General features: G+C 41.1%; 1 protein-coding gene across 1 annotated transcript; it reads left to right on the top strand.

The window, feature by feature from the left end:
- The first annotated feature begins 4,687 nt into the window (after positions 1-4,687).
- cd93 (CD93 molecule) lies at positions 4,688-9,251 on the top strand. The gene has a single exon (XM_080042576.1). The coding sequence runs from the start codon at positions 4,755-4,757 to the stop codon at positions 6,486-6,488; it is 1,734 nt and encodes a 577-aa protein (XP_079898702.1). The 5' UTR covers positions 4,688-4,754; the 3' UTR covers positions 6,489-9,251.
- The last annotated feature ends 654 nt before the right edge of the window (positions 9,252-9,905 follow it).

Below are 9,905 nucleotides of genomic sequence, written 5' to 3'. Positions count from 1 at the left end.
TAAAATATAACGTCAGCAGGAAATAATTCAAATTGAATTCAAAATGTCAATTGAATTACTAATAATGTTCATTTATCAATTCATTTTATTAATATTTGACCTGTATACCACTGCCCTCCTAAACACACACACACACACACACACACACACCCATGCAAACAATACACAGTCTGCCGTCTCTTAATGTAAAATATAACAGGTCAATATGAGCTGTCTGGCTTCCTGAAGCAAAAATAAACCTATATAAAACAATATGTAGCAAGCTGATAAATGGTGAACTCTGAATCAACTAGTATAAAATGTTGTTCCTCTTGTGTAGACCTTACCTCAACAGCTCACAAGACAAGTGGTGGGTGGATCTGCAGGTGAGAGCGGTGAGGCTGTGTCACTTATATGCTGCCTGTAAACACCTGAGGCTACCCACGTTTTTACAAGGTGATCTTCAGTTTCAAGATATGTACACCGCTCAGAACAGAACTCGCCTGTGGTTATATTCCTCTGTCTAATCCATCCTTGCTCTTGGATCCTGTTTGACGAACAGCAAATGTTCAGATTTACAGTCTGAAACAAACATTACCTGCTTTTTATTTCTGGGTTTTTGATGTGTCTGTTCTAGGTTAACAGTCTATCTCCAGAGAACTGATGTGGTTGTCAATGATTAGTCAAGACACACTTCCGTCACTCACTGCAGTATAAAGCATGAGAGAGCAATTTATCTGTCAGTATTATCAGAAGGTTTTGCGATTCAATTTTGGTCAGTTTATATTCCCACAAACCCTTGATACTGTGATTGATTATCTGCACTCATCGGTACAGAAGAAAGAACAAATAATGGTTATTTGTGAATGCTGCATCATTCTTCAAAGAAAATCTGTATAATAATAATAATAATAATAATCTTCCATTACATTCATAATCGTATCTGTGTATGTGTGTATGTAAAGCAAAACTGAAGGCAAAAAGCCATAAAGCATAATCATTAACGCTCTAAAGTTAAGCAAGACCGCTGTCTGTTTGAGATCATGACTGCCTGTAATGTTTTAAAAGCCTCTTGGCTTTATGACAAGCTTTATTGAAATCCTCTCAATAGTTTTCATTTTCAATACAATTATACATTTGTAATCAAAATTTACTATTGGGAAATGTGCTGTATGATGTGAATCAGGAATGGTATTTGACGATAAAGTGAGAATGAAACTCTGAGTGGGAGAAATAGGTCAGCATAGCCTCTGGGTGTAGGCTATATCTCTTTCACTTGCTCCTGTGTAAACAAATAGGCACTATCATGCATCATGCCCTACTGTTATAGAGCATGACGTTTATCACCAAGCATATCAAAGTTCGGGGTACCATTTTGCTCTTTTCTTTGACCCATTACGTAATGTCCCCAATGGAATTATTTCATTCATTTTCATTTTCCTTTATTTATTCTCGAAAGATCAATTGAGGGTTACCCTCTTTTACAATGATGTCGAGTCAATTACAGATACACAATATACAATGAGAATACACAACAAGCTTACAAAGAGACAACAACAATTAAAATATTCAGATCTTTAAATGCCAAAAAGCTTAATTTCTCAAGAATTGCAACGTCTTGTATCACTTTAATAACTAAGCCAACAGTCAGTGTGACTGACTGTTGGCTTGCAGTGTGATTCAGAGCGCCATAACAGGCTGAGTAATTACAATGTGGGTCAGGTGCAGGTGCTCTTACCTTCATTGGCCACATTTTGCCTGCATGGGTCTGCCTTATATCCCCCTGCTTGTAATATGACTGATTTCTACTGTATAGGACAATATCTCATGAGACTAAGAGATGATGGATTCTGATGATTCAACTATAATGAGCTGAAAGAAGCCTGCAAGCATGTTCTTGGCTGTGCAATTCTTACATGTGTTCATGGTACAGTATGTAAATACTGGTTAAACTTTTGAACTGTTATCACTTACGAATGACAGGAATTATCTTCTCTTTTAATGAGTTCAAGATTCATCTTTTCTCACTTAACCCTAGTGGAGATAGTGTGTTAAGTGCTGTAGCCTACAGCACTTAACAAACTACAGCCTGTAGGTACTTTCAGCTGGATTTATTAGGAAATAAAAATGCCTTGCAACTAGAGGGACTCTCTTACGGCTGTTTTGCTAGGTGCCTATGGTTAAGTTTTTGGTTTATCTAAAATGACTTGGTTATGTTAGAATTCTCAAACTTTCCACACAGACATACATCTTGGCTGGCTGACAACCTGTAATCATGTAGTTATTGTTAACATAAACATGCAGCACAATAACCAGGACCTCATACTTAAGTAGTCTGTGTGGGCTAATTTTCTCTGCAAATCAATGTCACACATTTTCTGAATTTATGACACTTAGATTCTTATTACTAAAAAAAAGATTCATCATCTAGGCAAGGGGACATGAATGGACATGAACACAGAAGAGGTTTCTTAGCAATCCAAAAAACAGCTGTCAATATATTTCAGTTAAAGTAAAACATATCAAACTGCTGCTGGCATTAGAGGAAGAATCAGAAGATGAACAACGTAACTTTGAATGATCCTCTGGGGAACATGAATTTCTAAACCAAATGACATGGTTATTTATCAAATAGTTGTGTATTGCTGCTATTTGTTGTGGCTCCGGTTAGATTGTGATGGCATTGGAATGATATTTGAAACAGGCCCAGTGGACATGCAAAGTTTTATGGAGATAGCAACACCATGTCAGATAGAAATTGAAGAATACGTCTATAGGGATATCTTTAGGTGGCCTCTAATATACCTATACCGTATATTAAGGTACATTTCCCAAATGTCCCACTTCCCTCCTTGCCAATCAACCACTATTAGTTGCTAGTGCAGGCTGCAGCAAACATGAGAAAGGCCTACTATAAAAACTGTCTGGCTGACAACCTGTAATCATGTTGTAATTGTTTCCTTGAACAGCTGACCAAACTGGAAGTATTGCAAATAGGAATCCAAGCCATAAGCCCTGAGATGTGGTTGCTGTTGACTTGACAAGAGTGTATAGCCACACTAACAAAACTGTGAGCTAAATCCTAAAGTCAGTATGCTAACATGCTGATATGAAGCATTAGCACATTAGCAACAAAAAAAAACAAATTGCTGGTGGCACTGGATATAAAAAAACATATACATATACAACATGTAAAATATGAGGAGAATCGTGAAAGTTATTCTGATTAATCATCTAGGCAAGGGGACATGAATGCACATTAATACAGAAGAGGTTTCATACCAATCCATCTTACAGTTGTCAATATATTTCAGTAAGAGGAAAACAAAATGAAACTGCTTCTGGCATTTTCAGGGGATGAACAATGTAACTTTGGATCATCCTCTGGGGAACATGAATATCTAAACCAAATGATTTGGTTTTTCATCAAATAGTGGTTTATTGCTGCTATTTGTCCTGGCTCCGGTTAGATTGTGATGGCAGTGGAATGATATGAGTGAGTTTGAAAGTTCCTAAAGGTTTATACAGAAAGCAACATGATGTTAGACAGAAATGGAAGAATCTGTCTATAGGGATTTCTTTAAGTGGCCTCTCTTTAACGGCCTGTGGGAGTGCATTGGGTGGAGGTGCGTCTTACTCCATTTCCTGTGATTGTAGTTGGGGCACTTCCTGTGTTTAAACAAATACAGGAAATGTTGTCTGGATTCACATGAATGTCCTTGGCACTCCAAAACAGTGCATCTAGGCTACTAAAAACACATACAGGTGATACACAAGTGTGCCTAAATCTACTTTACAACAAATCAGTGTTAATCAGTTATTTTCCTTTCATGGTCAGTAATAGTCTGAAAGGCAAAAGTCCTCCAATGAGACCTCCCAAGGAAAATACACAAGTACAAAAAGCCATGCCAAAGCATTTTTCTTTTGAATAAATTGAAGGTAAATATGCTGTATACAATTATGTATAGACGATAGGCTACCTTAAATGGATTGTTTTGAATGATGCCTGTGTTTTGTTTTTTGTTTGTTTTTTGTTTTACTTTCTTTTGTGTAGTCATAAATAGAAAATCCTCTTTCAGAATTGCCACAAGGCAGGTCTTGTACCACAATTCATACCAATTTTATATCAACTGTGAATCAGACATATCAGTAGTCATACCCTAAATAAAACGTATTATTTAACGATGACACACTTTTATTCAGTTAGTATGACAAATAAGTTAATAAACAATGTTGGACACATGATGGATGGCTGCGATATTAACTTTACAACTAGAAATTATGAAATGTTGGTCGACTGTAGCCACTGTGGCGGCAGGGAGGCAAAGGTTACAGCTTTTACCCGCCCGCAGCAGCTATTGTGCATCCATCCACACCGACCATTTGTAATGTCAAAGTGCCTCTGTGACTCCGACCCCTGCGTGCTCACGTATTGTGAGGCAGCACAATCAAGGGAGTCAGCTTAAAAGTCTGTAGCCTACTGGGGCCGGAGACATCTGGAGAAGCAGTCAAAACACTGTGGGCCTTTGCCATTGTTTTCTATGTCAAAACGGAACTGGTCAGCAGGGGAGTAAGAAAGAACCCATAACTGCTGCTGCTTAACATGGTTTCCGTCTTTAGTTTGGGTCCCAAACAGGATACGGGATCACGCATGTTGCTTTCAGACCGGCTCCACTTGTTTTTTGGCTACGAATGGACAACCACACATAAGTGACATTTCAACGCAGAAACTCCCTGGGACCATTTGATATCAGCTGATTTTTTTTTTTATCTCCATGGCAATAATGCTGACTCTTCTTCTCCTGCTGCTCATCGACAGCTTTGAAGGCCTATCTGGAGCTGAGCATGAGACCATGTGCACCTCAAACACTTGCTTCACCTTACATATGGACAGATTGAGCTTCGACAAAGCCAGTAAGAGCTGTGAAAACAATGGAGGCTATCTGATGACCGTCAGAGACCGAGAAGAGGAGGATGTGCTGCGCTCGCTCCTCTCGCGGATCCAGAGACAACGTCAGGACAGGGCACTCAAGTTTTGGATTGCTTTAAAGCTACACAGCGGGGACTGTGTGTCGGCTGACAAGAGTCTCCGAGGGTTCAAGTGGGTTTCCGGGGAGGCGGATTCCCAATACGCCAACTGGGAGAAAGAACCTGTCACCACCTGTACAGAGGAGAGATGCGTGAGGGTTCAACACACTCTAGTGGGTCCCAACCAACTAAAATGGACTGCCGGATCTTGCTCCAGAAACCCTGCTCTTTATGTGTGTAAGTTTTATTTTAAGGGCATGTGCAAACCCTTGGCTCTGTTGGGGCCTGGAGAAATAACCTACACAGCGCCCTACTCCGAGGAGCCAGAGAGAAGTGAAATGCAATCGTTTCCCATGGGAACGTACGCCGAGATCTTATGCAGCGACCGACAGTCTCACTACTCCGTTTGCATGGGGAGGGACGACGACTACAGCTGGAACGTGCCCGGTCCGTTTTGCAAAGCAGAGAAGCAAGACTGCACGGTCAACAACGGTGGATGTGAACACACGTGCCGTCAACTAGACACAGCCGAGGTTGGATGCCTTTGCAAGGAAGGTTACGAGCTGAATAGGAATGGATTCACTTGCAGGATAAAGGATGTGTGCGGTGTTGACACCTGTGAGCATCAGTGCGTTATGGGGGAGTCCGGATATTCCTGCAAATGTCCGGAGGGCTTTGAACTGGACGCGAACCAACGCGACTGCTCTGACATTGACGAGTGCCAGCTACAGCGAGCCTGTGAGCATCCTGAGTTGTGTGTCAACACTCAAGGCAGTTTTAAATGTGTGTGTAAAGACGGATACAAAATGGTCCACGGTAAGTGCAGCGATATGGACGAATGTGAGCAATCCACATGTGAGCACCTCTGTGTCAACAGTATGGGGTCCTTCTCCTGTCACTGCAACGAGGGCTTCGCTTTATCAGAGGACGGCCACTCGTGTGTGGACATTGACGAATGCACTAGTGGACGCTGTCAGTTCGAATGCATCAATACCGTAGGCGGCTTCCTGTGCACGTGCCCACAAGGCTTTCACATGGAGATGGATGGATCGGCCTGTACTCCAGATATGACAGTGACATCAGCTGTTCCATCGGACGACCCAGTTGAGGAGAAAACACAAGAAAACTTCACAGAGTCTTTAACCATAACCACAGTGGAGCTCCAACACCAACCCCCTCACACAGACGCACCCCTTCCCCACCTGGTCAACGTAACCCAGGGAGACCGGCATAGCAACACGTCCCTGGTGACGAGCTACGCCAAGACAGTTAACTCCAGGGTGATCATCTGCGTGCTGGGTTCAGTCATCCCACTGCTGCTTTTGGTCGCAGTGACTCTGGCTATTGCCATTTTCCGATGCAGTCGCACCAAGAAAGAGGCCAAGAAAAACACCACCACAGACGGCTACTGCTGGGTGTCCTCAGGTCTGGACCCGCGTTTAGAGAAACTATACGAGTCCATCTTGACTGATGACCTATGACCTCACAATGACGGAGACTGCCGTTGTATATGTTAATTTATGTAAATTATGTTCTTTCCGGAGGTTGTGTCACATCAAATGACAAATCAGAAGAAAAAAATAATAGTTGTATTTTTGGAGATATGCTTTGGATGTGGCTCAACAGTTATAGCACAACGTATATATATATAGAAAGTGGTTCAAAGAAATGTTTGAAATACACAATAGTGTGAATTTAGAAAGATGTAGCAAAGTATAGATATGTGTAGCTGTTGTAGATGCTAAAGAGCTGTTCTGAAAGTGTTAGGGGCTGTATATAATGAGGTAGACTGGGTGCCAGATAATTCAAGAATGTTTTGCATTGACCTTACCGTTGTACCAGGATGAAGTGTTGAAAGTGAGCATTTCAATGTTACCATAAGTTGTAATTAGTTTTGTTATACCTGACCACGTGTTCAGCTTTTTTTAAACTCAGACACGCTTGAATAATGTACATACCCTTGCCTGTTAACCTTAACATATCGTGCAACAAGTACCTCAACATTTTATCAAAATGCAGTGCTTGAACACACATACTTAACTTTTCACCAGTGCCACAGGAATGTATTTTTGCACAAAGCCATTAAACATCTTCTACTTGCTATTGTAAATATGACCTGATCAAATCAAACATATGCTATTTGATGATGCGAGACAAACTCTAAGCTGATAGTTTGTTCTAAAATAGGAATATAATTTTAGCTCCTTTCTTTATAGTCTGATGACCACTGCCTTCACTAACATTGGAAAAACTCTGGACTGCATTTTTTCCCCCAAGGTTAATGAAAGCAGTGTTTTTTTATCTCATTTCCTTCCTGTCTTTTACGTTGTCATTGTCCTGAGGAGTGTCCCTTCCGGAGTAGCTAGCCCCAGGCTCTAAATTCTCCATCTAACTTTGGGCCAGTCAACATTACAAGATGATCTACTGTGCGACAGCATGGCTTGCCTACAACTGACTGCGTTTGTGCCAGTGAGGGTAATGAAAGTGTCTATTTTCATGTCAATTTTCTTTGTACTGCCTGTAAAGACAGGATTTGGCACTAAGCAGACAGTCACCTGTAGGCCTTTCTGTGCTGGCAGCGACTGCATAACTGTACATTTGCATAAAGAGGATTTTAACAGTGCTGAGCAAGCATGCCGTGACAGGAATGGAGAACTAATGACACTACGGCTTAAGACAGATGAGAATCTCCTTGACATTTTGAATCAAGAATTGTATGGAGACTTCTGGATTGGACTGCATTTACCAGCCGGGGCCTGCAGCAACCTTTCTGCTCCACTTAGAGGATATGAGTGGACCTCTGCTAGTGTGCAAAGCAGCTTTATTCCTTCCTTCGGCAACTGGAAAGATAGCGTCAAAGTCTGCCATCCACGCTGTGTGTCGCTGTCAAACGACCGAAAATGGATGGAGAGGCTCTGCACGGACAAAACCGATGGATATCTGTGCAAAACCAAACACAAAGATGCATGCCAGGCACAAGAATTATCAAATACAGTGTTTTTCCCAAGCAGTGCTAAAGTCTGCCCACTTGCCCCTTGTGAGCACATATGCAAAGATGTAAAAGGAGGTTATGAATGCTCTTGTTTCGAAGGATATATCCCGGACAGCAAGAAACCCATGCAGTGCATTTTGCACTGTGCAAAAGAGAAATGCCCCGCGATATGCGAGGGAGCCAGCGAAAGTGATTGCAGCTGTCCTGTTGGCTTTATTAGAGTTTCTAAATTGTGTGAGGACATTGATGAATGTACGATGGATGGATGTGATCAACGGTGTAAAAACACCTATGGGAGTTTTGTGTGCTCCTGCTGGGAAGGGTTTGTACTTAAAGATCAAATCAAATGCATCAAGAAAGATAAAAGTAAAAGTGTTCTCACCACAACTGCTATTGCCATAGGCTCTGTTAGACCAGCCGTAAAGAATGACACACTGACCGGATCTACTGCTCACACTGGTGGTTTTGTATGGATATGGGTTTTCTTGATCGTTGTTGTGGTTTTGTTCATAGTTGGGATTAGGTTTTACGTTGTTCAGCGTCAGAAGCGCAGGGAGCAAAACTCCATTCATCAATCCCCTGTTCCTGTGGACAATGTTGAGTGATGGAAATCAATCAAACTCACTCCACTGGTACCTTTAGCATTTAAAGTTTGGGAAACATGACAACTCAATTACATTCATCAGATTTGAGGCTCTAGAATCTATGTAATGCATTAAAGAGTCTAAATATGTTTGGAGTGAATGGACTAGAAGTCAATTCAAATCATACCTTGGAAAATGTATGTATTGTACATATAAATATAAGCCTCATTATGCAATTGCAGCATGATCTATGGGTCTCAGGTGGAGCTATGAGTTAATTTTTTGACCATTTTTGACCATGTCACTGTTTTATAGCAATTTGATAGCATTACTTTCATAAGAAAAAATAATAGTAATCTGCAAAGCAATTGTGACGTAAAGCTCTAAAAGAAACTTAGAATTTTAGGAAAAAGTCAAAAGGAGTTGAGTAGTAGAGCAAAGAAAAACAAAAACTAAGTAGAAATCCTATGGGAATGTGCCAGCCCCTTGAACAGTTCCTTTTGTGCATTTCCTGAGTAAATGTGCCATGCTATTTCAGGACTGACTTTCTTTATAGAGTAAACATTAATCTTTGTGCATGTGCATTCCGCTGTTTATAAAATATTAGTTTTGAAGTGCATGATTTATTATGTTCTTTTGTGTGTTGCAACAGAGGGAGGAGGGTTCATATGTTGTTTTGTGGTCAATTATGTAACATATCCTGAAGATTAAAATCTGAAATCATGCATAAGAACAACTCTCATCGTCAATTGTGTCCTAAGAGTGCCACCTGCTGTTCTTTTGAGCATATTGCTGAAAAGGGGATAAGCAGCTTCCGCAGTCAGTCCTTAAAAGTCACTTTATTTGGAAATCAGCTTCTGCCTTTAAGAACATACAAACAGTTTGAAGGTGTGGTGGGAAAATCAAGCAAACAGTGATATGTTGTATAGCATCAGGTTTATTTTCAATCAATATAGCAAGAAGACTCCGGAGTGGTCACCAGTTCCAACACACGTATGTATGTTACAAGGAGTGACCCTGTTCCCTTAAAATCGTCATCTATTTAAGGGACATCGTAGGAGGCAGGTAGACAGGTAAGGCTGGGTGGGGGGAAGGAGGGGAAGACAGGTTGGGAGGCAGACAGGTATGAGATATACATTCATATTATAATCGTGGGTGGGGCAGGCTGACCCAGAACAGCAGTAGGCTGTCTGTAGGAACATTGTCCTCTTTCAAATGTGTAGTCAGGCTGGCTACTCTCCCCACGGGAGAGTGAGGGGGATGGTAGAAACTACATTTCAGTTTGTAGTGTTACAAACCACATGCAATATATTCAATTTACA

This window comes from Ammodytes marinus (genome assembly GCF_949987685.1).
Source record: "Ammodytes marinus genome assembly, chromosome: 15".
Taxonomy (NCBI): Eukaryota; Metazoa; Chordata; class Actinopteri; order Uranoscopiformes; family Ammodytidae; genus Ammodytes; species Ammodytes marinus.
The sequence above is the reverse complement of the archived record's forward strand: the minus strand, read 5'-3'. Positions and strand labels throughout refer to the sequence as shown.